Source organism: Perissodus microlepis, chromosome 7 (assembly GCF_051167445.1).
Source record: "Perissodus microlepis isolate ML-2025 ecotype Zambia chromosome 7, ASM5116744v1, whole genome shotgun sequence".
Taxonomy (NCBI): domain Eukaryota; kingdom Metazoa; phylum Chordata; class Actinopteri; order Cichliformes; family Cichlidae; genus Perissodus; species Perissodus microlepis.
Window position 1 is genome coordinate 64,500,164 of NC_140467.1, and position 27,500 is coordinate 64,527,663.

General features: G+C 47.6%; 1 protein-coding gene and 1 long non-coding RNA gene across 3 annotated transcripts; one reads left to right on the forward strand and one right to left on the reverse strand.

The window, feature by feature from the left end:
* Window positions 1-3,726: 3,726 nt before the first annotated feature.
* On the reverse strand, window positions 3,727-11,164 carry LOC146384653 (uncharacterized). The gene is made up of 4 exons (XR_014800903.1): window positions 10,852-11,164; window positions 8,603-8,736; window positions 4,017-6,529; window positions 3,727-3,937 (listed from the first exon to the last, which is right to left on the reverse strand). It is a non-coding gene; the product is annotated as an uncharacterized LOC146384653 (long non-coding RNA).
* On the forward strand, window positions 10,512-22,695 carry rbl2 (retinoblastoma-like 2 (p130)). 2 transcript variants are annotated; one of them, XM_084936685.1, is made up of 22 exons: window positions 10,512-10,837; window positions 11,651-11,781; window positions 12,373-12,573; window positions 12,711-12,775; window positions 13,130-13,258; window positions 14,032-14,192; window positions 14,734-14,798; window positions 14,959-15,130; window positions 15,212-15,375; window positions 15,447-15,562; window positions 15,632-15,735; window positions 15,995-16,132; window positions 16,278-16,442; window positions 16,726-16,834; window positions 16,960-17,214; window positions 17,288-17,487; window positions 17,570-17,746; window positions 18,054-18,125; window positions 18,224-18,314; window positions 20,824-21,062; window positions 21,341-21,514; window positions 22,219-22,695. In XM_084936685.1, the coding sequence occupies exons 1-22, from the start codon at window positions 10,700-10,702 to the stop codon at window positions 22,381-22,383; spliced, it is 3,231 nt and encodes a 1,076-aa protein (XP_084792811.1). In that variant the 5' UTR covers window positions 10,512-10,699; the 3' UTR covers window positions 22,384-22,695. The 2 variants fall into 2 exon arrangements, with proteins under 2 accessions (XP_084792811.1, XP_084792812.1); XM_084936686.1 differs by having other exon boundaries at window positions 20,827-21,062.
* The last annotated feature ends 4,805 nt before the right edge of the window (window positions 22,696-27,500 follow it).

The following is a 27,500-nucleotide window of genomic DNA, read 5'->3' on the forward strand; positions in this document are numbered from 1 at the left end:
TTTGTCCTGTTTGTGTTTTTCAGGTTGGAGGCGTGAGGACGGGGGAGAGGTGAACGGCCAATCAGCACCTGAGCGAACACCTGAGCAGAACTGTGCGGCGTTTCCGGCGCAGACGGCCAGGCGGACACTTCCCGCTCTGTCTGCAGGGACGTTTTTTAAAAGCTGAAGGTTTGAGGCTTGGATTCAAACACGCGGTGTTGTGCTCTGAGCACGCCGACCACACCTGCTCATCGCCAAACCCGCGCTTCCTGGCCCACAAACGCGCTGATGTCCCATTGGTCCGTCTTGTAAACTGGGCTGATGGAGATGTCCAAACCCAGCTCCTCTTCCTGCTGTAATGTTCTGCTGCATCGATCTTCTGCCGATTCTTCACATTTGGACAGAAAACAAATAAACATGGTGGAACATCGATCCGCAGCAGGAGAAACAAAACCAGCGTCACTGAATAATCCATCAAATGGGAAACAGGAAGTATCGATCAGTTTAAACAAAGCTGAGCTGGGAAGGCTGGCAGGATCCTCGGAGGAGCCCGGGCTGCATTCACAAACCTCCGCTCTGTTTGTGCTGTAAAGTACAGAGTAACAGCTGGACAGAAAACATCTGCAGCATCATGCTTCATGCATCATGCAGTTCTTCAACGTATGACGAGAAGAAGAAACCTGTGCCTGTGCAGGATCTCTGAGTCCGGCGAGGGCTTCAAACACCCCACAGGCTGTGTTCCCATCAATGCTCACTGTCACCAAACTGGAAGCTGGTCTGACGATGGTTTTAGTGCTTAAAAGCTCACCAGCTGAGGTGACCCCTCTGAGGGGACGGCTGACCTCTGCATATAGCTGAGTCATTGTCCAATAAAAGTCTTGATGGTCAGGAGATGCTTCTGGTTGCTCACAGTGTAACAGGCGCCACCGGTGAAGAAGAACCCGCAACCTTGGCGTGACCGACGTGAGGTCGCCACCATCAGGGAAAAGAAAACTAATTTAGGGCGAAGCTTTAATACACGTTCAGAGAGGATTCATTATAAAACTAACAATAACACAGCACCGTTCACCGTCAGCGTGCACGTAAGACCTCGGTGAAGTCACCCATGCTCTCTGCTCAGAGCCCACTCAGTGCTCACACCTTTGGAGCCATGATGGCGTTTGTCTTACAGGCATTCATAAAATCACTGATGGTTCTTACAGTTTTCAGTTGAGTTTCTAAAGCAGAGCCGAGCTCGTCAAAGCTGAGCTTTTCACTGGGTTCAGTTTGAAACAAGCAGAAATCGATAAAAAAATCTGATATTTGGCACCATCGCTCCCATCGCTCCCTGAGCCTGATTCTGCCGGAGGTTTCTTTCTGTTAAAAGTGAGGTTTTCCTTCCCACTGCCACCAAGTGCTCAGTCAAAGGGTGTCTCTGACTGATTGTAGGGTCTGTACAGTATGAAGCACCTCGAGGTGACTGTTGATAATTAAATTGAGTCGAAAAGGGAAATTATTTCTGGCCTCAGCTTTAATTTCTCGCTGTTTTCCTGTTCATGGTGCTTAAATAACAACAACAATAATAATAATAATAATAATAACAATAATATTAACAATAATAACAATAGTAATAATAATAATTTTTATGATGGAAAGTCTGTGGAATACGTTTAATTGCGCCTCCTCTGACGGTGCCAGATGGACAGCTCGGGTTCACCTCCCGGCCTGTTCAGAATCCCTCAGCCCCCCCGAGCGACTCCCCGTCACTTCCCCCTCCACCAGCTTCCAGCTGTGTGTTTACGCTGTCAGACGGTGAGGAGCATCCTGGCGAGGCGGCGAGGGGTGCAGCCGTGGGCCGGCAGCTGTCGCCTGGTGATGCCACTCAAACCCTCCTGCCACGCAGCTCCTCCTCCTCAGCAGCTGGGACGGCCAGCAGGCGGCTCCCTGCAGCTCCTGCAAACACGCCGTCCCTCAAAATTACCCAGAATCCCCAGTGATTGCAGTGCCGTTTCAGCCTGCATCCCCGCCGTCTGACTCTCTGCTCCGCTCGCTCCTCTCCACCTGCCCCAGCAAATGAAATCATTTCATCAGCCATCATATTTCATTTATTCTCTTCGTGTTGCTTCAATAAACTGAAAGTTTGAAGCTTTGTTTTTCTCTTTTATTGGCCTTCTCAGGTGGACACAGGTAAACCTGACCGTTAATATAAGAAACGTCGAATCAGTTTTTGTGTCCCGTGTCAGAGAATACTGAGAAATAAAAGATCATGATCACCACAATTATCTGACACAAGAGTGATGATTAAAAGCTGGAAACTGGCAGAAAACTGTGGTGCTGATGCGTTGACGCGTGTGATGGAGGTGATGTGGAACTCCGCCCTCCTCTGACCCTCTGCAGTGAAACCAACCTGCCCAGACTGACAACCACTGAAACTTTAACCTGCACGAGCCGACTGAAACGTCTGCTTCCTGCTTCAGACTTTGTGAAACCTCGTTAGAGGCGATGTCAGGCGATGCTGCGGGAAGCAGAGGGGGAGGCTGCCTGCAGTCTGTTTGCTCAGAGCGCCCCCTGCTGGGCATCACCTTCCTGTGACATTAGAGTGTGCAGAGACAGAGCGGCATCATCATGTTCAGTGTGACATCAGCTGTGTCCCAAAACGTCGGCTGCATCCTTCGGAGGACCCGGCCTTCGCGGTCTAGTGCGAGGCTGTGAAATGTGACGGTCCAGCCTTCAGATCAGCGTCACCGCTGTGTCGGTGGAGTTTAATAAACTCGTCCATCTGCTCCTTGCTATCTAAGATATAACAGGACACTGGAGTAAATTCTCGACCGTCTCACACTTTGATGTTTGACGTTTATTCAGCTGTGGGAAAATCCCGGAGGAACCCACCCGATGATTAATAAAGTTTTATTTAATCTAATAACTTTGATCTCAGCCAAACACCGAAAAAAGCCAAACAATTACATTTTTGAGTTATCCGAGTGACTTATATATCATGTTTAACCTAAGTAGTGAAAGAGCAGGGGTCTGAAAACGATGAAGCCGGGAGTCCGCTGCTCTCGCCGGCTCGAGTGACCATTGAACCCCCCGGCGAGCTATCGAGCGGGTGGGTAACAGACGTCTCCGAAAACGTCGGCGCGCTTTTGCAAATGTACGATGTCTTGATAAACCGAGCAGATATTTGATGTTTACACAGCTACTTTCTCGCCTGAAAATATGTTAAAAGTTTATTTTGTGACCCAGAAAGAGTAATGAGAGTAATATTAAAACTTAGTAGCGGCCGCCATTGTTGGCAGCTGAAATTTGGCTGGGCCGCGCTATGAATTCTGGGATATGGTGGGCCACGAAGGACACACCCGACCCATCCTTCAAATTCGGGGAAAAGGAGGACGCATTTGAAGGAGTTGACGAATTGGGACAGCCTTCGTCACCTGGCTGTGACGTAATCGGCCTTCAAATGCGGCCTCCGGAGGACGCAGCGACGTTTGGGACACAGCTATTGTTCCTAAAAGCTGTGACGTCACAGCAGCTCATCAATGCGTACAGATAATTTTTACACTACACTGATGTTTTATGATGTGATTTTATGCATTTATGTCTGATGGTGTGTTAAGTTTCTTGTTTGGCACGTTTACACTTATGTGTCCTTTTTAAGTCAATAAACTATAAATATAAAACATTTAAACTTGTCTATCTGTAAGTCTCGTTTATGCAGCCACAGATGACACTGTCACGGGTAATGGGAAAGTACAGACTCAGTCGCGGAGCTCAGGATGCAAAGTACACAGTGCGTTTATTTACAGTGCCCAAAAACAGTTTCAAAACATAAAGTGAAGTGCAAAGTCCAACAGTGATCTTCTCCAAACTCCCAGTGGTGCGCAGGTGAGTTTCCAAAGTGATTCTCAGAGTGTGTGTTCTCCTCCAATAGCTTAATCCACGGGCTCCTTCTCTCCAACCTCCAGCTCTGTATCTCTTCCTCCTATAAACGAGCAAAAACCACAGGTGAGGAAGCTAGCCGGCTAAAGCTAAGCTGCAACACACAAAACACTCTTTACTACCGCGCTTCAAGTACAATCCAGCGTCGACTGCCATCTGGACACACAGTTAAATACCTCAGCCCACAACGAAGGATGATCAGTGACAGCTGGGTGGCAAATTAGGTGCAGGTGTGTCAGCCACTGGTTGGAGGAGGAGAGAGAGAGAAGCACACACATATACACACAGGCAGGTCGCCCCGGGAAAGACCGTCCGACCATGACAGACACAGTGGCAGTCCTAGAGCCTGGGGGGTCCTGGGTACATACTCAAAAGGGGCCCCTCCACCCGGAGTTCATAACAATGAAGTTACAAATAATAGAATTGATAAATAAAATAGATTTAAGAGATTTTTTGTTGTTGACTGCGCTGAAATGATAAACAAAAGGCAGACATCGTGTAGCAGGGATCTTAAAGCTCCGCCCACAGTGGAGGCGATCTGCTTGTCACACATCGTTTTGAAGCCAACAGCTGGTCTAACCCTCTAACATATTTACAACCAGGTCATGGTAGTCACATGACCTGTGAAACGCCTTTTTTATGTGAGCACGCTCAGAGCCTGAAGCAGCAGCTGGAACCGGGACGAGGATCAGAACCGGGATGAGGATCAGGACTGGGACCAGTTACATCCAGCTACTGCAGCTGTGTCAGAATAAATAAAGTTTGGAGCTCTTTCCACACAGACTCCAAACATGTGAAAAGGCTGAAAATGATTAACTCATAAAAACTTTTTTTTTCACAGAAAATAAAACTTTAAACTCTAAAATCTTCATTCTGTCATTTTAAAGATGGCCAAGTTTCCTCAAAAAGGAATATCTTTATTTTTGAACTGGTTTTAGAGGAAAACATCCATCCATGCATCCTCTTCCGCATCAGCAAGAGGCAGGGTACACCCTGGACAGGTCGCCAGGCTAACACATAGAAACAGAAAACCATTCGCACCTATGGGCAATTTAGAGTTACCAGTTAACCTGCCCCCACTTAACTGCATCTGTTTGGACTGTGGGAGAGAACCCACGCAACCACGGGGAGAACATGCAAACTCCAGAAAGACCCCGGCCATGGTGAACTCAGGACCTTCTTCTGTGAAACACCAGTGTTTACCACCGTGCTGCACAAGGGGAAGAAAATTTTAAAAAAGACACAAGATCAAAACTCAGCTTTTCAGATTCAGGACATTTGGAGCAGAATCAGGAGATCCTTTAAACTAGAGGTTAGGAAATGGGACTCGCTGGGAGATGCTGTGTGATGATCACTGTCACAATCGATAGATCTGAAGCCAATCAGTCGTTTGACCCATAATTTGATGTGATGTCTTTAGAAAGCAGAAAAAACTCTTTAATGTCTTTCAGCACTTTCAGCAGCTCATCTGGCTTCATGTTTGACTGGAAGCACAAAGGTGCAGGTTAAAATCTGAGGAGCTGTAGAGTTGCACGTGTAAATGAAGCTTCCTGCAGGTTTGGCTGCAGCTCGCTGACAGATGGTGGCGTTTGCTCACAGGCGTCCCTGAACGCCGAAGATCACTGAGGAAGCTGCTCCATCCTGTTAGCCCGGCCACCGCCAACCAACATAACCCCCACAGACTACGATAATTCCCAGTCTGTTTCTGTTTAAGTGAAAAACAGCACATAAGCATCATCATCATCCTCATCATCATCATCCTCATCACTCTCATCAGCAGCAGCAACATCATCATCATCACTATCATCATCATCATCATCATCACTATCATCACCATCATCACTCTCATCATCATCATCATCATCATCATCACTCTGATCATCATCATCACTATCATCATCATCATCATCATCATCACTCTCATCATCATCATCATCATCATCACTCTGATCATCATCATCACTATCATCATCATCATCATCATCATCACTCTCATCATCATCATCATCATCACTCTCATCATCATCATCATCACTCTCATCATCACTATCATCATCATCATCATCACTATCATCACCATCATCACTCTCATCATCATCATCATCACTCTCATCATCACTCTCATCATCATCATCATCATCACTCTCATCATCACTATCATCATCATCATCATCATCATCACTATCATCGTCATCATCATCATCATCATCATCAACTCCTTCCTGTAAAAAGGGAGTTTTTCCTTCCCACTGTCACCAAAGTGCTAGCTTAATCATTAGCATTATTGCTGATGATGTTTCTTATGGAGTTTAATAAAGTCATTTTGAGACATCCACATTTTCCAATATTATGCAAACATTTCATTCTCAGCACTTGAAGAAAAGTCTTTATTTTATTATTTATTATTTATTTAATTCTACTAAAATGAAACTGATGATATTTGTGGAGCTGCAAACAGGTTTTCTCCCTCGGGCCGTCTCAGGGCGTTTGTACGGTGTCTCCCTCCAGGTGAGCATCCCCTGCAGGCCAAGCCTCCCCTCAGCAGTCGCTCTACCTGGGGCATGGTGGGAGCTCGCAGACCGCCTCCCGCCTCTGAAGCTGCAGCTGTCTGCATCTCTGCTGGAAGCGGCGCCTCCTGCAGGTGAGCAAGGAAGAGCGCTGTCAACACCTCAGCGGGAGGAGGAGGAGCGTCCTTTAAGCTGAAGCTGAGCTCAGGATGAAGGAGAGACTTTACAGAGTGTTGGAGCTATCTGTTCTTTATTTGAATAAATGAATAAATTATTTGAATGAAACCAGAAGATTTAATACTTTTGTTGCAAACAGAATTGCTGTCATTCGAGAAGCAACAGATGTGAATCAGTGGAGATACGTTTCTTCCCAGGAGAACCCTGCAGATGATGCATCCAGAGGCATGAGAGCTGGGGATTTCCTCAAATGTAGAAGATGGATAAAAGGGCCAGAATTTCTCTATAAGTCAGAAAAGGAATGGCCTAAACTGGATGTGGAGTACAGTGTAATTTCTGCAGATGATCCAGAGGTCAAAAAGGACCTGATGTCATTGTGAAGGAATTACAAAATCCTACCAACTATCTTATCCATTACTTCTCGTCTTGGGCAAAACTTAAAATCTCTGTAGCCTGGCTTTTAAAGCTGAAAGAGGCTTTGGTGTTACTGGCGCAGAAGAGGAAAGAGTTGCTTGCTGAAGTCAGAAAGAAGTGGAGATAAGAATGGAAAGATTTAGGACCACTTTGAAGAAAGGAAATCTGACTTCAGAAGATTTAGCAAAGGCAGAACAAGCTATTATTCAATATGCACAACAACAGAAATTTAAAACTGAAATGGCTTTAATCAGCAATGGCCTCGAAGGAGTCTCCAAGGGAAGTTGTCTTTACAAACTTGATCCATTGTTGGATGCGGGAATCCTCAGAGTGGGTGGCCGATTGAATAAAGCAGCCATGCCTATGGAAGTAAAGCATCCTGCAATTTTGACAAAAGATATGCATGTGTCAACACTGATTTTACGCCATATCCATCAAAGACGCAACAGAGGAAAGTTTGTTGAACAAAAGATGGCGGATCTGCCTGAAGAGAGAGTCCTACCAGACACAGCTCCATTCACAAATGTTGGACTTGACTATTTTGGACCTATAAGTGTTAAAAAAGGACGAAGTCTCCTTAAAAGACGCTACAGCTCCAAGAGGATCGTGGATGATGGCGAAAGTCTTAAGTGTAAACCAGGATGCAAAAGGCTTGGTGCGTTCTGTGAGGCTACAAACAAAGACCAGTGTTTTGGAAAGGCCAGTGACAAAACTTATTTTGCTACTGGAAGCCTCATCATGAAGAAAATCATCAATGAAGATTAAGGACCTGCTTAAGGGAATAGCTCCTCCTTTTGGGACTTTAAAGTAATTGTGATTGTATGCACAATTAGGGGCCGGAGTGTTGGAGCTATCTGTTCTTTATTTTTTATTATTTTGAAATTAGTTAAAGTTTGTTGTTAGTTTACTTATATTTTGGGGTTTATTTACAAGTTTATTTGTAGGTTAATATTTGTTTCAATGTTTTGTTTGTTTGATGTTACCTTGTTAAATTAGTTGGTAAGAGCTGTAGGGCCATTTTGTTTCTATAAATAAAGAGACTGGTATAGGACCAGCATGCACTGGGGTGGGCCCATGGTTTTTTACCAGAGCAGGAGAAGCAGCAGGAAGTAACAAAAAATGGATCTTGTTATTGCCAAACTTGATGAATAAACCATAAAAACGCAACTTTAAAGTTTGGACAGTGGACTTCTTTTGCCTGCGTACGAAATAGTATCTCAGGGCAGCAGTGGCTTGTGGACTTTTAATTGTGGGATGTTTGGTTTGTCAAACAAAAGGAATTGCCACTACACAGAGCTTTCTTCATGATGATGCATAACAAAAATAAAATTACTTGAATCTTTGATTAATATGATGATTATTTTAATGAGGTAGTCAGTTGATGAGTGAAACTTTATTAGAAAATCATTAAACGGCCTCCTTGTGTCACATTTCATACCACAGCATATGATACATATCTAACAGTATGATCAGCAGAAATGCAAAGAGATAGAAAATTCTTAAAAGGCCCTGCAGGTGGCGCTGTGTGTGGTTGGCTTGTCTCCATCCTGTGAAAGCTGAGGTCTTTCTGGAGGTGGGCAGCTGTGTGTTAAAGGAGTTCGGTCACTGACCTTGACGACCTGCAGTCCCGCTGCTGTCCAGCAGGGGGCGAGTCCCCTGAAGATTGACTGGATAATGAGTCTCCTGCTCAGCTTGACCTCTGACCTCAGTGATGAGATTCTGGTCTCAGTCACTGGTTTCAAGTCTGGTTCAGGCAAGATGGGAACGAGAAAGTCAGAGGAATGTTTGGGTAGCACCTTTAAATAATTTTCTCACCTTAAAAACACACAAATCAGTTCATTCAGGAACCAACAGCACACTGCAGCCTGATGTATAGAGATGAACTTTAAAGGACAGTTGGAAAAATTACAGTTCTGAAGATCCACGAAAATAAGGCGATAAACTTGCCAGCGTTAGCGTACTACAGACCTTAAAAACCAAACAACACTCAAATAGGCGACAAAAGACCAAGAAAACAACGTAAAAACACAAGAAAATCACTTCCTGTTACTTTAAAGAAGGAAGAGTTATCAAAGACTGTACAAGATGCACACATATGTGAAAGGATCTGAAGGAGACTTCAGAATTCTTAACATGTGACAACATGTGACTAGGATGGAGCGTTACAACAGAAGAAGGAACCTCCGTCTGTGCGGCCTGGCTGAACAGGAAGGAGACGAGGTTAAACAACGAGTGACAGAGACCTGCAAGGCCGTCGCTCCAGACGAGATGCATGTTTCTACATCGATGTGAGCCGCTGAGCTGGACGGAGAGAATGCAACGATAATCGACAAAGATTAATCTCAAGATGGAGTTTATATTAGCGCTGCAAGCTTTCAGTAGCTTTAAAAAACGGTGGTAAGATCATTATAATGAGTCTGAGTTTCTGACACATTCCTAAAGTGATGACTTCAGTCTCTAAGTGAGTTTATTGTTCTATTATTCTCTCTTTAACACTTTATTGAAAGGAGCCGCTGCAAGAAGAAGACGAAACATTTACAACTTTACAATAATTAACACTTGATTGCATCGCAGAAAATCCAGCATGAGGTGAAGAAATGTGTGCGTGAGTTCTGCGTGTTCAAATTAACGGTAAATTAACTTTATGATAATAAAATTTTGTTGAGGACCGTGAGACAAATGCACGAGTCACAGTTTAAGTTCATTAAGATTAATTTGAACTTTATTAGTGATGATATTTAAAGGTGTAGAGTCATCTCCAGATTCTAAACAAAACTACAATCAATTTATAGAATCTGAGATTTAATTCAACACATGAACAAAGTGCAATAACTCTGACTAACATCTTTATTTTTATGACTCGTTTGGGTTCCTATCTGCTGTTTAGTGAATGATCTCTGTCATCTGCACGGATTTCCACACACCCACAGTCAGGAAGTGTGGTTCAGGCCTCAGCTGATTATTAAAGAATCTGAAGGGTTGGTGTGTACAGTGCTACAGCACAGCCAGGATGTACTCAGGGTCTAATCTGCTGCCCACAGTCACAGTTTTGTGGTAACTGCAGTATTAATCTATCAAACTCTCCTGAGACATAATGACTGCTTTCCTTTCACACACTGATGTCATGGTTGAACAGCTTTATTTGGGTTGTTCTGACAGCTGAGTCTTTGTCCCGTTTCATCCTTCGCTTTCACTGCGCTGTGAGGACCTGTGCAGCAGATTAATGAGAGCCGAACGATGAGCGCTCATTTAAACGTTTGTACAGGTTTGTGTTTCCCGCCTTTTACCGCTCACAGATTTTACAAAAGTTGTAATTTAATGTTTTTCAGATGGACTTCCGGGCGAGCGGAGCGCCACACTAGCGAAAAACACAAAACAACCGGAAGCAGCACCAGTGTGATTGACAGGTGGGCCCACCCACTCACACTCAGCTACGCACCCTTAGTGGGCGGGGGCCCGCTACGTTGTTTGTGCTATTCGCTAAAGCACGTACGCTGAGACGTGACGTTTGACGCTGTGGCTGGCAGCCGCGCATGCGTGCGTATCTGTCAGTCAAAGGACTTTTAAATGGCCTCGCAGGCCGGGATCCCCGGTGCTCGGTAATAACGCCGTTATTCAGGACATCAGCCCCGTGAATAGCGTGTCCGCGCGCCGCGGGAGGCCCCCTGTGGCGGCGGGGTCGACACTGTCCGGTCAGTGCGGTGAAAATGAGCGACGAGGACGAAACCGCGCAGAGAGCGCGCCGCGGGTTCGAGGAGCTCTGCAGGGCGCTGAACATGGACGAGGAGGCGAGCGGGGAGGCGTGGGGGAGCTACGAGAACATCAGCAGGAACTTCACCCTGGAGGTAAGCACGCTCACCTGGACAGGTGGCTCTGTGACGTGTTTCTGACGGGTCTCGGCGTCCAAGGGCAGGGGCGTGTCCCCAGGGGGCGGGCGGATGCCTCTTTAACTGTAGCCCCGTCGTTCTTCTACAGCAACAAGTATCTGAATACTTTTACTCGAGTACTTCGGTGCCCTGCAGGGTGTTTCCTCCTCCATCAGGTGAAGGTGGTGTTTATGTTGCTCCGCCCAGCAGTCCGAGGTGTTAAACGCAGTAATAATAAAGAACTCTGCTACACTAATATCAGCATAACGAGTACTTTAAGTACTGTGAGTACTTGGATCTGAGCAGTATGGCGGTTTATTTTACTTCAGTGATGGCTCTAAGTACACTGAGTGTGACCATTAAATACCCAGGAACGCCTGAGGGGCGGGGTTTGTCGTCACAGGCTGAGGGGCGGGGTACACCTGAAGTTATTTATAGGTGTTTTTAGTCACAGGAGGCTGTGTGGAGTCAAACCTTATTTGGTATTCTTACATTAGATCTGCTTAGGATGGGTTCAAACTCAGGTTCAGGTTCCTGAAGCTGACTTGTTTTAGAAAAGCTCAGGTCCAGATCATGGAGGTCAGCCTCGGCACAGAGCGACGTCACAGCCTGAGCTCTCTGCTCAGGGAGCAAGTGTTCACTACCGAAGGAAACGAGAGGGAAGGAGATGAGAGTGCTGTCCGTCCCTCGATGCGTCCTTCGTCCTGCAGCCTCGTCTGCGTCTTTTAAATAAAAATTATATTTATTCATTAACGTCTGCAAAGCTTCCTGTCATCTCGTTTCCTGTCGCAGGGCAGCGAGCTGCACTGGTTGGCGTGCGCCCTCTACGTGGCCTGCAGGTCGTCTGTGCCCACGGTAGGAAAAGGCACGGCCGAGGGGAACTACGTCTCTCTGACACGAATCCTGCGCTGCTCCGAGATGAGGTCGGTGTGCCCCTCTCCACCTTCACACCCACAGAAACACAATCACTGATGACATAACGACACACGGCCAGGCAGGTAACCCAGGTGAAGAGAATCAGGGCGGGGCCAGCAGGCACAGTAACAGAGGCAGACCTTCAAAATAAAACAGGAAATAGACAAAAGACTACGAACGCGAGGGAACACGAGAACCACTCAGACACACAAACAGCTGGAAACGAGCAGGAAAACTAAATATGTCAGTTACAAAATATTTAAAATGATGAATAAATAAAAATAGAATAAAATGGAAACAATCACTATAATAAAAATTAAAAAAAAGTTTTTAATTGTGTGATCATAACATGAAGCTGTAAACAAACAATGAGGTTTATGTTCAGATATTTGTGATACGGTCACTTTATCTGATCTGCATCTGCAGATTTTATTTCCCAAAGCTTATGATCTAAAAACAAAAACACAAAATAGAAATAAATAATAGACCCTGTAGGATGTGCGCTCTGTGAAGGGTTTAGAGGCGACCACAAGGTTTTTATTACGTCATCTTCGTGGCTCGGCTCGCTTCTCACGTCCCCGCCTTCTGCTCCTCCTCAGCCTCATCGAGTTCTTCAGTAAGATGAAGAAGTGGCAGGACATGGCCGACCTGCCGCCGGACTTCCGTCAGAGCACCGACAAGCTGGAGAGGAACTTCATCGTGTCCGCCGTCATCTTCAAGAAGTACGTCCCCATCTTCAAATCCATCTTCAGGGCGCCGTCAGAGGAGCCGCCGCGAGTGCACCGCAGCCGCAAGCAGAGGTGGGACCGTGACCTCTGACCTCACCTTCATGCTAACCGCTCAGTATTCAGTTCTTTGGTGTTTGTTGGTGTGGTCGCCAGGCGGGGGCGGGTCTGCAGTGCTGCCTGGTAACCTATGTGCGCTCTTTGTTTTGCAGACGCCACCCGTGCACCGTGACCGAGGTCTTCAACTTCTGCTGGGTGCTGTTTGTCCACGCCAAAGGTAAGCACTTCCTGTTTAATGATGTCAGAGAAGTCCGTCACAGCGCCCCCGGTGCAAACAACAGCTCGTCACAGACAGGTGGAGGTTTCTTCCTGTTAAAAGGGAGTTTTTCCTTCCCACTGTCGCTCACGTGTGTGGTGTTTCTCTGTGTTATTGTTGGGTCGGGATTGGGAGCTGCAGAAATGGGGTAATAAATAATCAGAACTGTGAAGCTTCAATCTCTTCTGCGTCCCAGCAGTCACTCAGCTGGAACGCCAGGTCTCGGCGTGCGGCTCACTTCCTGCTCTCGGCTCTGCTCATGCACGCTAACGAGTCCAGTTTGCACCTCGACGATGTTTCTGCTTCTTCTTTCAGGGAACTTCCCCATGATCAGCGACGACCTGGTGAACTCGTACCACCTGCTGCTGTGCGCCCTCGACCTCGTCTTCACCAACGCCCTGCTGTGCAACGCCAGGAAGGACCTGCTGAACCCCGAGTTCAAAGGTGGCGTCCTGAGGCTGACGTACACATCGTTCCTGCCTCTGTTAACAGACGTGTTGTTCGCGCTCGGTTTAGTGTTTGGTTGCTATAGTAACGTCTCCAATTCTTTGAATAAATCATGTCGGCTGCAGAGGAAGCCTGCTTATCGCTCACCTGCAGCATTGCGTCACACCTCAAATAAATCAAAGGTGGAGCCGGCAGCAGGCTCTGTCAGCGCTGCCCTCACTTCCTGTCGGGTTTCCTGTGCGCCCCCGTGAGGCCCCGAAACACCACGCGATCCCGTCAGGCACAACCCTGGAGCCGAGCGAGGTCAGACTCGGGGAGCTCGCCTGCTTCGTTAAACACTCCGTCCACGAGCAGCGTTTCAGCATGAAACTAACATCTAAAGAAAGGTGCACGTTTAGAGGCGGGAGGGCGCGGTTCAGCCCGCTCAGGTGACACGAGACGCTCCTGAAGGTTTGGGTTAAATACCTGCTGCAGGTATGAAATGAACTTCCTGTTAAACAGGAAGAAGGTCGTGCTGACTGAACCAACAGACCAGCGATCAGGATTTTATTATCCTGGGATTGAATCAGCTGCAGTAATCTCGTTCTTCTGATTAGAACCAGGATTAGAGCTGAACAATATCATCAACGCGACTGAGGAGGTGGAGCCTCCTGGGGCCGCAGTGGGGTTAACACACGAGGAATGAAAGTTTGAATAATGTTATCGTTAAAAATAACAGAAGTTTGTGTGTTGTCATGTCTCCATGGTAACGCTGTCTCTCCGTCCCACAGGGCTTCCTGAGGACTTCGGCACCAAGGACTTCCGGCCGGCCTCGGGCCCGTTCTGCTTCATGGAGCAGCTGTGCCGGCTGCACGACGGCCTGGTGCTGGAGGCCAAAGGGGTCAAAGAGCACTTCTGGAAACCCTTCATCAAGAAGCTCTTCCACAAGAGGGTGAGCCACCTCCTCCCACACCTTCACTCAGGTGAACACACCTGAGCGGGTGCCGGGCCTCGAGAGCCTCGGCGAGGTTTCCTGTTGGTTTGGAGCCACTGCACGGGGTAAAAGAAGAATGACGGGCGTGTGTTTCACACGCGGCGTTAGTGAGGGTGTTGGAAAACTGCATGTTAGTGATCTGGGTTAAAGCAGAGGGGTCAAACATAAGGCCCGGGGGCCAGAATCAGCCCAGCAAAGACTATGGCCCGGCCCACAGCACAGTCGGAGCAGCTTGGGACTGAGTGTGAGCCCCGGTGTTGAACGCATGTCAGGGATGCAGTGTGCAGTAAAGCGAGCGCGTCTTTAACGTGTTGGCTGTTTGCTGATAAATGATAATCACATCAAACATCAGAAATCATTTAAAGTGTTATACGATTAAATGTAAATGAATAATAATATGACGGTGGTTGGTTTGGTCACATAGAGCAGGTGCTTCGTACCTGCACAGGTAGGAACCATGTTGGCGCTACACTCAACTTCCTCTCGTGTCCGTTGGCAGATTCTCCGAGGAAAGGAGGACAGTCTGACCGGCTTCCTGGACCCCATGAACTTTGGAGACAGTCTGTAAGTTTGAAGGCCGTTCTGTGTTGGTTAGTTGGTGCTGTTTACCTGTAGCAGGGGGTAAACTAAAGACCCACGTGTTTCTGACTCCGCCCCCTGGTGATGGGTCATGGTAACAGCACGTAGACGCCGCTGACCGCCCTCTGCTCTGATTCGCCCTCAGTTTGGCGCTCAGCCGCCTGTACGAGGAGCACGTTTTGGCCACAGGCAGCCTGGACGAGAGGATCTTCACCGGCGAGGGAGCGAGCGAGGACATTGGCACCCCGGGGCCCTGCCTGTGCGAGGGGGCGGAGAACCAGAACAGCACCACCTTCAGGCTCCACACCAGCCTCGCTGTAAGACCTGACCTTGCCTCTTTTACGCTCTCTGATTGGTTTGCTTCCCACCTTGCTAACATGCCACCTCTCCCCCCCCAGGCCTCGGCTCTGAAAGTCTCCACCCCACTGACGGGCAGGAAGTACGTGCAGGAGGGCAGCCTGGCGTCTCCGCTCTCCTCCGCCATGAAGAGCGTGGGGCGTCTCCACACGCTGCTGTCGGGCACCAAGCAGGGGCCGAGCGCCAAGCTGGCCGAGACGCTCAGGTACGTGTCAGCGTGTCTGACGTCGTCTTTATCTCTGACCCTTTCAACACGCCCGCTCTCGTTTCGCCCAGGAGCTGCGCCAGAGACCCGAGCAACGCCATCAGCCGGCGCCTGAACGACATGTTCGACGTCTTCTCCCAGCACTACGAGGACGGCGCCACAGACGGGGGCAGGGCCATGGGCAAAGGTATGCACGTAGCCTCGCATCACTGCACACGAGCGACCTGCTGTGACCGAGTAACGTTTGTCCTCGCAGACATGGCGGTGAAGTACTTCCACCTGGCAGAGGCGCTCTACTACAGGATCCTGGAGTCAGTCATCGAGAGAGAGAAGATGATTCTGGGCGACGCCGACCTGTCTGTGAGGGAAAAACACTTATTTCTATTTTCAGAGCAACTTTGCGTGAGTCACAGATCAGAATAATCCTTCTTTATGTCAGCCTCCATCACTGCTTCATCTGCTCCCTGTTTGAGTCTGCTCGCTCCGTTCAGATGAGCTCCTCGGTGCACACTTACAGTTTTTCTCAGATTATCTCACATGCAGCCGTGTACTGATAAAGTCATCTTATAAGGTTGTGTGTGTGTGTGTGTGTGTGTGTGTGTGTGTGTGTGTGTTGCAGTGTATTCTGGAGCAGGATATCTTCCACCGCTCTCTGCTCGCCTGCTGCTTGGAGATCGTCATCTTCTCCTACAGACCTCCTGGAGATTTCCCCAACGTGCTCGGCATCTTCCAGCTGCCTGCCTATCACTTCTACAAGGTATCAATACGCCCTCATCAAAAAGTAGGTCCTAACAAGGTTTGTTTTTCAGAAAACGCCAGATGATTGGATGGATGATGGATGATGTTTGGATGGATGATGGATGAACAGTTGGATGAAGAAAGCTTGTCGTCTGTCTCTGCAGGTGATTGAGGTGCTGGTGCGGGCGGAGCAGGGTCTGTTTCGAGAGGTGGTGAAGCACCTGAACCAGGTGGAGGAGCAGGTCCTGGAGAGTCTGGCCTGGACTGGCGATTCCCCGCTGTGGGAGAGCCTCCGTGGGGCCAAAGACCACGCCCCCAGCTGCCAGGAGGTCCGTCCATGTTTGATGATATACGTGTCAGTGTTTCCTTCTTTGTGCTTTTTTGTTCGTGTGTCCTGAGGTCAAATGTAACTGCAGACCTTCATGTTTGGTGGTTTCTGACTCTGGGTGAATAACACCTGCAGGAGGCCTCGCTGTGATCAGCTGATTCTGGTCCTGTTGATCCGTAAAAACGTCCCGCCTGCTGCGTGAAAGTCTCGTCCTCGCTTCTCCTCTGCTTGTTTGGCTGAACAAAGTTTCAGGTGTGTTTCATCAGCAGGTGTGTGTGTTTCAGGTGATGCCTCCTCAGTACCTGGAGCAGCAGGATGAGAGCAGCTCCGGCAGCGTTCCCGTCACTCCGGTCAGCCACGGCGCCGAGCTCAGCAGCAGCAGCACGCTCAAAGGTCACACACCTGATACCTGTCACACCTGCACACTGTGTGTGTGTCTGTGTGTGTCTGTGTGTGTGTGACTTCTGATGCGGCTAAAGGACTCTTGGAGCTCATTGGCCCTCCTCTTCCTCCTACAGGTGTGTCCCCCTCCCCAACCACCCTGTTGGACCGTTACAGCTCACCGCCGGCCAGCACGGCTCGCCGCCGTCTCTTTGTTGACCCCGTGGACAGCGAGCCCGGCCTCGCCTCCAGTGGCTCCGCCAGCACTGCTGTCGCCAAGCCCACCCAGGCGAGCCTCGTCACGGCCATCCCGGCGGGGCAGACTGTGGTCACTATGGCAACTGCCACCGTGACCGCCAACAACGGGCAGACAGTGACCATCCCGGTGCAGGGTGAGGGTCAGAAAACATGAGCCCGAAGGTGAAGGTGAGAAACGGCACGCTCTGACCTTTGACCTCTCTGCAGGGATAGCCAATGAGAGCGGAGGGATTACCTTCATCCCGGTGCAGGTGAGCGTGACAGGACAGGCTGGTGCCGCTCTGCAGCCGCTGCCCCCGCAGGCGCTCGCCGGCACCATCGCCGTCCAACCAGCCACTGTCAAGCCGGCCCCTAAACCGGCCGGCAGCGCGCTGAGGAAGGGCTCGCTGTCACTGTTCTTCAGGAAGGTACGTGCTCGTGCACATGCTCAGTGTGGCCCTGCTTCCGCTGTGTAGGTGTGATTCGTTTACCTGTGGTGTTTCCTCCCAGGTGTACCACCTCGCCAGCGTCCGCCTCCGAGACCTGTGCGCCCGGCTGGACATCATGCCGGAGCTCCGGAGGAAGATCTGGACCTGCTTCGAGTACTCGCTGGTCCACTGCACGGACATGATGATGGACCGACACCTGGACCAGCTCCTCATGTGTGCCGTCTACGTCATGGCCAAGGTCAGTCGGGCTCTTCATCGTCGTGACAACGAGCTCAGAGATGAAGGTAGATGTTCAGAGACTCACAAAGAAGAAGAGCAGGTTCAGTTCAGAAAGGCCAGAGGTATCCCACCTTCACCTGCAGGAGCTTTGAAGGGTTAACTCTCTGCCTCCAGCTTTACGGTCACTCAACTCTTGACTCTCTGGTAACAGGAAGCTGAGCACGCTTGTTTTCAGCTTTTCTGCTCGTCTTTGACTTGGTGCTGCAGGAGGAACGTCTCTGTGAGCTCTGTGCTCCAGTAACATGTGACCTGTTTGCTTCTGTCAGGTGACCAAAGAGGACAGATCCTTCCAGAACATCATGAAGTGTTACCGCTCTCAGCCTCAGGCCAGCAGCAATGTAAGGAATTCTTCCTCCCTCCAGCTTGCTGTGTGAGGAAAAACAAGGGGTGACGAGCTGCTGCTGATGATCTCCGATGTTCTGTGTTCGTGTTTCAGGTCTACAGGAGCGTGCTGATCTCAGGGAGGAGGAGGCGTCACTCCAGCACCAACAAACCGAACCCGCTCACAGACGGCAGCCAGGACGCAGGTACAGACACATGACCTCATCCTGAGGTTGACCTCCCTGAGCATGCTCAGTCGGTTCAAACGAGTGGAAACATCAACTCCGTTAGCAGTGTGTGTTATTCTGTGTGTTAGCTGTGAGTGTTAGCTGTGAGTGTTAGCGTGTGTGTTATTCTGTGTGTTAGCTGTGAGTGTTAGCAGTGTGTGTTAGCGTGTGGGTTATTCTGTGTTTTAGCATTGTGTATTAGCTGTGAGTGTTAGCAGTGTGTGTTATTCTGTGTGTTAGCTGTGAGTGTTAGCAGTGTGTGTTAGCGTGTGTGTTATTCTGTGTTTTAGCAGTGTGTATTAGCTGTGAGTGTTAGCAGTGTGTGTTAGCGTGTGTGTTATTCTGTGTTTTAGCAGTGTGTATTAGCTGTGAGTGTTAGCAGTGTGTGTTAGCGTGTGTGTTATTCTGTGTGTTAGCTGTGAGTGTTAGCGTGTGTGTTATTCTGTGTATTAGCTGTGAGTGTTAGCAGTGTGTGTTAGCGTGTGTGTTATTCTGTGTTTTAGCAGTGTGTATTAGCTGTGAGTGTTAGCAGTGTGTGTTAGCGTGTGTGTTATTCTGTGTGTTAGCTGTGAGTGTTAGCATGTGTGTTATTCTGTGTGTTAGCTGTGAGTGTTAGCGTGTGTGTTATTCTGTGTGTTAGCTGTGAGTGTTAGCGTGTGTGTTATTCTGTGTATTAGCTGTGAGTGTTAGCAGTGTGTGTTAGCGTGTGTGTTATTCTGTGTGTTAGCTGTGAGTGTTAGCGTGTGTGTTATTCTGTGTTTTAGGAGTGTGTGTTAGCTGTGAGTGTTAGCGTGTGTGTTATTCTGTGTTTTAGCTGTGAGTGTTAGCGTGTGTGTTATTCTGTGTGTTAGCTGTGAGTGTTAGCGTGTGTGTTATTCTGTGTTTTAGGAGTGTGTGTTAGCAGTGTGTGTTAGCGTGTGTGTTATTCTGTGTGTTAGCTGTGAGTGTTAGCGTGTGTGTTATTCTGTGTTTTAGGAGTGTGTGTTAGCTGTGAGTGTTAGCGTGCGTGTTAGCGGTGTATGTTAACATGCATGTTAGCAGTGTGTGTTAGCGTGTGTGTTATTCTGTGTTTTAGCGGTGTGTGTTGACGGTGCATGTTAGCGTGCGTGTCAGGTGGTCTGGTTCAGTTACGATTATAAAAGCATTATAAACCTTCAGTTTCTCACAGAGATCATTTTAAGCTCCTGCAGAAGAATCCGGTTGTTTTTTGGCGATTCTAACCTCAGGGTTAGCTTACAGACTCCACATCTGCGTCTCTCCATCTGTTTATGCTGCTGCAAGCCGCTTTGCAGCTCACGTCTGACCCGGATCGTCTCTTCCTGCTGTTTATGACGTTCATCAGTGTCTCGCGTCAATGACATGCTCCTGCTGTCAGCAGTTTCATCACTCAATCTGACGTGCTTCCTGTTTCCTACTCAGGGGGAGATTTCAGACTCTGGTCGTGTCCAAATTCATGGGCTGCATCCTCCTGAGGACCCGGCCTTCGCGGTCTACGTGGGCCGGGTCCTCAGAAGGTCGGGTAGGCCGGAAGTAAACGGCTGTGGAAATTGGACGGTCTAGCCTTCTGATTAGCGTCACCGCTGTCTCGGTGGAGTTTAATAAACTCGGCCGTCTGCTCCTTGCTGTCTAAAATATAACAGGACACTGGAGTAAACTCTCGACTGTCTCATACTTCTGTTTAATCAGTTTTCTGTTTGATGTTTATTCAGCTGTGTAAAAACCAAGGAGGAACCCACCCGGGGGATTAATAAAGTTTTATTTTATCTAATCTAATCTAATCTAATAACTATAATCTCAGCCAAACCGATTTACTCACAAAAAAATAAAACACTGAAAAAAGCCCAACAATAACATTTTTAGGTTGTCTAAGTGACTTGTATATTACGTTTAACCCGAGCAGCGAAAGTCCGCGGTGATCTGAAAATGATGTGCCGGTAGTTGTGCCGTTCTCGGCGGCTTCAGTGACCCTCGAGCTCCCGGCTCGCTATCGAGCTGGTGGGTAGCAGACGTCTCCGAAAACGTCGAAGCACTTTTGCAAATATGCGATATCTTGATAAACCGAGCAGATATTTGATGTTTACACAGCTACTTTCTCGCCTGAAAATATGTTAAAAGTTTATTTTGTGACCCAGAAAGATTAGTAAGAGTAATTTTAAAACTTAAAAGTGGCCGCCATTGTTGGAAACTGGAGTTTGGCTGGGCCGCGCTATGAATTCTGGGATATGGTGGGCCACGAAGGACACACCCGACCCATCCTTCAAATTCGGGGAAAAGGAGGACGCATTTGTCGGCTGCATTCGGAGGAGTCTACGAATTTGGACAGCCTTCGGCGCGTCGCTGTGACGTAATCGGTCTACAAATGCGGCCTCAGGAGGAAGCAGCCCATGAATTTGGACACGACCTCTGTGTTCTTGTAGCAGAAGCACAGCGTCGGCCATCTTGGTGTTCAGGTGCCGTCGTTGTGCTCTTACTCTGTTCTTCCTTCCAGCAGGTGGCGACGTCAGCCCGGTCCCTATTCGCTCCAGCAGCACCTTACCCACCCCCCAGCCCGGCAGCGCCCCCTCCACGCCCACAAACACCTCCAACAAGACCTCGTGCACGACCACCACCAATGCCGGGGAGGAGGAGCAGGAGCGAGGGGACCTCATCCACTTCTACAACAACGTGTACATCAAGCAGATGACGCCCTTCGCTCTGAAATACTCGCCAAACTCGCTGTCTGCAGGGGTACGTGGACTGAGCTGGGAGCCATTTAGCTGATCAATAACATTATGGATTATTAATGCAGCAGCTTAGTGTCTGTGAAGCTGATGATGAGACTTCTGGACCAAACATTTAAATTTGACTCATTTTAAATCCAAGATGTTTAAATATCAATAAATGTCATTAAAAAGGCTCCAGCAGCACAAACACAGCCCAGGCGGAGGCTGACGGAGGCTGACGGAGGCTGACGGTTGGGCGTGACAGCATCGTTCTCCTGACCTCTTTGTTTTTCTCGTGCTCAGGTCGAGACCCCCCCTCTGTGTCCGTACCCCTCCGTGAGGACCGGCTCTCCCCGCCGGATGCTTCTGTCCAGCAAACACTCCATCTACATCTCGCCTCACAAGGCAGGCTCCGCCCCCTCAGTGATGACCCCCAGGGAAAAGATTCACTACTACATCTGCAGCAGCCCCCCCAACGTAAGCCCCCACACGAGTCACTGCTCACGTTCACAGCAGCTATTTTATCCGTAACGACGTGTTGACGCCACGCTGTTTCTTCTCGTACTGAAACCAAACTGTTGCTGTCCTCGTGTGTCTGAAACGTTTTCATGATTTTAAAACCTTCAGTGGTCGATTTACACTCGGCTTCTCCCGCCGGCGCCTGCGCACGGCAGCGGCGGTTAGAAAAACGAGCGAGAGCCTGTCGTACCTCTGAGGTGTACTTGGGCTTCGTGATGCAGGCAGAGGTCAGAGGTCCGTTTATAACTTCACATGATGTTCAAACAGTTTATTATACAGGATACAGTTTGGCTTTTCAAAATAAAGTGTTCCTCTGATGTTTTCTGGAGAAACTGAGCGTAAAACCAGCTTCCTGTCCCAACAACGGTCGTCTCGAGGTGCTTCATCCTCTAACTTTATTTAAACAGGTCCATGTGAACGCGGACACAGGTTAGCTGTAGCTCATCAATATCCAAGTGTTATTATTTAACATCTTTAAACAGGAAGTCAGATTATGGAGGGATTCCTGAAAGTACGATAAAATGGTCCCCCCTGCAGGACGCCGTCGTCACCCTGAAACAGTTTAATAAACGAGCTCCGAGATCAAAGAGTCAGGAGTCTGAGCATGTGCAGCTCAGCCCGACAGAGCTTTGAACACTAATCTGTGACCTCTGACCCTTCAGCGTCTCCAGGAGATCAACAGCATGATCCGCACCGGAGAGACTCCGACCAGGAAGCGTGGCATGGCTCTGGAGGAGGGAGCCTCGCCCAAACGCGTCTGTCCCGACTCCAACGCTCTAATGCGCCGCCTGCAGGACGTCGCCAACGACCGCAGCTCCTCCCAGTGACGCACGCAAACAGACACAGACGGAGTGTTTTACTGTGAAGGAGCAGCTTCCTGTGTTTTAGTCGTATTTTCCTTTCTGTTTTTAACATCAATGTTTTAAATCTGTCAGTTTGGTCTTAAGCTTCGTGGCGTGCGTGTTTCGTCTCCTTCGCTGTCCCATGTCTGTAAATACGTGTACAGAAGAGCAAAGAGAAGCTATTTAATGGAGCTCACAGCTGTAAGTTAAGTGCCTTTATTTTGTACTGTTTACATCCTGCAGGCGTTTCCTTGGTTACAGGCTCCTGATGTAAAAACAATAAACTGTGTGACCTGAGCCGGCTCCCTCTGTCTATGTGAGCTGCAATAAAACTAAGTGTGGAAAAGAAACCAGCAGCTGAGAGTAGGACGATGGGTGGAGACGCTGTTAGTGACATCAGAGAGGGGGCGTGGCTACAAAATGTTCAACATAACTCTGTGTTAGCTCGATCAACAGGAGTCCAGTCGGCGGTCTGAGCGTGCTCGTCGGACATTTTAAACCATCGCTCCAATCATCACGTGGAAGTTATCAGAATCTGAGAGATGAAACGCCTCTGCTCCAGTTCTCACTCAAACGGGGGACGCCGTTGACGTCTTCTGGCTTCACTTTATACCTGTTCACATCGTCTCCGACTGAGGACCCCAGTTTACCTCCCAGAATGAAAGAGTTCTGTGCTTAGGTTAGTCTCACCTGGCTTCAATCCCAGACCAATGGGCAAGCAGAGACTCAACGGACCAGTTGTGACCTCCTCAGCATCTGGACCATTCAAATCCTGACTTTGTCATCAACCTGTTCTGGTCTGTAGAAGGCGAGCTGCCTGTTCCAGCAGTATGACATCATCTATGCTGGTGACAAAAAGTTGTGTACTGACAGACGACGGCGCTAAAAATGTTTTTAAAAACGTAAACTTTAATCGCTTATTTGTCAAATCCAGCTTCACAGCCAGAGTTACATCTGAGAGCAGCGCTCCACGATGGAAACACAACTGAAACTCTAAACACACACACAGGGATCACCAAAATAAAACAGGAAATAACAACACAAAGACAAGAGAAAAAGAGAACTAATAAATGCGGGATCGTCAATAAGATTTTAATAAGAAAATAATTCTTGGGGGAAAAAAAGTTTCAAGATAAAATATAACGAGTATAATGATTAAAGAAAGTTAAAGTGTTCACGTGATCAGAAACAGCCACTCTGACACAGCGTCACTGAACACCTCTCACCAGCAGGGGGCAGCAGACCCAAGGGTCGAACTACATCTCTGCTCCAAAGTTCGAGTTACTGTAGAGCAGGAGTCGGCAACCTTTCTGATGATGAGTGCATCTAAAGTTTCCTCAGAAGTCAGTGTGCTGTATGATTGCATTAGCAATAAATCTAATAACGCTCTATATGAACAGTTACACACTGTATAAAACAACTTTACAGAATTATATTTGTTTGCAGATGTTGGCAGCTGTCAGCGAATAGTTATCAGCTATTTTGAAACAAAAACAGACTTTTTATCCATAACAGCAAATGAACTGTACGACAGAAAATACAAATGCTATTTATGGTCTCCTCACAACAGTGATAAGAAAAATAAACTGAGCCAATATGGCATGTTTGTTAATACAGGGACACACATGTTAATGTGATCTCTGGTCTCCCACTCAGAGACACAGGTCTCCGAGTGTCCAGCATTCAGACCTGAGGACTCATGTGAGAGAAAATCTGCTCACACAGATATTAGAGCCAAATACTGTCAATAAGGCCTCTGCAATGTTCTGAAGACAGTTAAACTTGTCAGGTAGTGACGTCCAGCAGGTGAACATGCAGCTCCATGAACACGCAGAGCTGTGGATTCCAGCTGCTTCGATGTTGCATTAACTGGCATTAACTCAGCCAGTTAATGCGAGACAAACCAGCTGCTCATTAAAGCTTTCTGGTTTGATCTGTCTCGAGTCTACGGCTGTATCCGTGTATCTCCGTGGTGCTGATGCTGCGCTGAGCGGACAGCTGCTGAAGCATTTGAAGTGTCTAAATGTGGAAATTTCAACATCGCTTGATAAAACTGCCAGCTAACAACGTCCCTCTCACCAGTAGGCAAAGTTATTTTTAACCAGTTACAAGTTGAATCTGGTAGTTGGGGTTGTTAGCTAAGATACCGTCATTAAGAAGCGGCACAACTAATGTCTATGCGAGCTAATTTGCGATGTGCAACGCTGGCGTGGCCATTTATTTTTTGATGCACCTTCTCAGATTAACTCACTGCGTGTCGTGCCCAGGGCTGGACTGGGACAAAAAAATCGGCCTTTTGACGAGAGACCGGCCCCCCAGGTATTAAAGCCATAAAGCCTTTGAATGAAAACAAACGCTGTTGTGACAGTGATGTACAGTCTTGTTGGTATATGTATAATTTCTATACATGTTACATCAGATAAAAACTTTGGTTGTAAGCTTCAGATAATTATTTGTTAAAAGCGAGACATTTTAAATGAGAATAAGAAAGTATTTCTTTGTGCCCCCTCTCCCTGTTAATGCCCTACCTGCCCCCCTGGCAACACTTTGCTAGACCCGCCCCTGCACAGTTACCAGCTGTCAGCTGCATAAAAAAGGATCCTGGTGTTATTTGTCTCTCAGAAACAGTTCATAACTTCAACTCATCCATGTCACCTAAAAGGTAAACCTGTTTCTCCATCACCTGTTCAGCTCTGATGATTCAGTAAGGACGTCTCCTGGTTTCATCTTCATGTTTCCCTCTCACCACATATCCAAACCCACATCATGACCAGCAGCTTTACAGCTGTGGCTCCAGCAAACATCAGCTGATACTAGAAATTAATATTAAATAAATTCTAACAACAGCTGATCAAGCTTAAAAGTGCTGCTGTTGTTTAGCGCGACATTCGTTGGTTTCCTCTTTCTGGCGCAAAGTGGGCGATAAACAAACACGAGAGACGATCAGCTGATCATTGATCAGTTTCATGATTGAAGGAGCAACAGGAGAGGAAGGGGAGAGGATGAGAGAAGAAGAGGCAGCTGTGCAGCAAAGACAGAATAAATCCAGCTTTGTGTCTTTTTCATTGTAGCTGAAGTCCGGGACAAACTGTTCCTTTTCAGCTCAACACGAAACACGTAATATTTTCTCTGAATACGAGACGATTCTGTTTTTTACAGGACGGTATGTCCACGTATGTCAGGACAGATGGAGCCCTGGCTGAGATTATTCAGGTTTGTGTATTTAAAACATGTAAAAGAGAATCAGTTCATGGTAATAAAATGTTGATAAAAGGATTGAAAATCATCTGTTTAGATAAATAAAAAGGATTTCATGTTCAGTTATTATGCAGGACAATTTGGTTAATCTCAGCGACGTGTAGAAAACTCTACAGGTGGTTTTAAAGAGGAAACCATGGCTGCATTCATCACGTTCTCCTGGTTCCTCATTCGTCTGCCCGCCTCTCGGTCCCGCTCATCGGTTCTTGCTCTCACTACGATCAGCTGATTTCAGTCGGTGTGTGGGGGAAAGTGGACATTACTTTTATTTTTATTGCACATAAACGTGATGGTGCAGTGGAGCCTGCTCCAGGACAAAAACAACTGCATCATGCTGCAACTAGTGATGTGCGATACCACTGATTTCCTGTCTGATCCGATACCAAGTATTACCAACCAATATTCAGGGTGGTATCGACGATACTGATCCGATACCGATACTTTGTACAAAAACTTATTAAGTGTGCCTATGCCAAGAGGCACACTTATTACTATTCCTCGGATTTATTATTCTTATTCCGCAGTTTCCGCCTGAAGTTTTGCGGCGTAACTCACCCCGCAGTTTTGAGACAAGCTTCATATATGTTATATCATTTTGTGCGGCTGGATCAGGAATGGTGTGCTATGACTTTTGGTGTTTATTACTTCTATTACTTCTATAGTTTTTTAAATATTAATATTTTAATACAGGTTTTTGCCCAATGAAATGAATGGGAAAGTTTTTGCCCACTTCATTTGTGGTGTGTTGGCGCTCTCTAGTGGTATGCCGGGAGTGGTACGGCCTGTCTACCCTTATTTGGATTACTGTAATGACGACAATATCAACGGCGCGCACAGCGATTTTTTGATTGCACCAGCTCCCAACAACAGTCCTCTCACTTTAGAGACCCCACAGCATTACAGAGAAACCGATCATCGCCTATGAGCAGCACTTGGTAACAGTGGAAAGGAAAACCTCAACAGGAAGTAACCTCCAAGAGAACAAGGCTCGGGGAAGGACGGGGCCATCACAGAGACCCACTGGAGAAACAGGACAAAACACAAGTTATGAGAGAGGGGACAAAATGAAATGAGTGGTGTATAAACACCAGAGGAAACTCTCAGCCTGGACCTATCACAGCGTAACTCAGGGTCACCTGATCCAGGCCTAACTATAAGTCTGAAGTCTAGTTGTGGAAGTACAAAGAGTGGATTAATAATAATAATAATGGATTGCATTTATATAGCGCTTTTCTGCTTTTCAGAGTGTGAGACCTGTTAGAATCCAGTGGCACCGAGGCATCATACAATAAAATAATGTGATTAATACATAAGTAAAATAAATTCCTATACAACGGGTTTCTCTCTACGATGGTGTTTCCTACTGCACTCTTGCCAGTTCCAGTTTTCCCAGTGAGCACGATCCTCAGCTCATCTGGTTTCTCCGAGTCTGTTGGAGAGAAACAAAGAGCTCAAAGCTTTACACTTAACAGTCCCAACTCGACATCAGTGGGAGTGCTGCTTCTGCTGGACTTTGTTAACTCACATTTAAAAAGCTGAAGGCAGAAAGCTAAACAAGCAATAACAGCAATATGAAAATAGAAATACTGTCAGACCAAAGAGTGATTTAAGAGCAGGTTAGAAAAGGATTCTTCGACCTCTCTCATGACTTCAGGTAATCATCATTTTTGTCATCATTTGTTAAAATCATTTTTCTCTTTAGCTCTCGGGGGAGGCAGACACATCTCTCGCCCTCTCCCTTCCTTCTCCCTAACCCTCAGAGACTCTCTCAGTCTTGTTCTCTAAAACATAAAGAATTATGGATTTGATCAGCTGGTCCCTTAATAAAACTGACACCCTCTTCC

Excerpts from the sequence above, each read along its gene's own strand:
- rbl2 (XM_084936685.1), top strand. The coding sequence starts at position 10,700 with ATGAGCGACGAGGACGAAACCGCGCAGAGAGCGCGCCGCGGGTTCGAG. Across the intron at positions 15,376-15,446 it reads AAGCTGGCCGAGACGCTCAG|GAGCTGCGCCAGAGACCCGA; the intron begins GTACGTGTCAGC and ends CGTTTCGCCCAG. Across the intron at positions 21,063-21,340 it reads CAAACTCGCTGTCTGCAGGG|GTCGAGACCCCCCCTCTGTG; the intron begins GTACGTGGACTG and ends TCTCGTGCTCAG.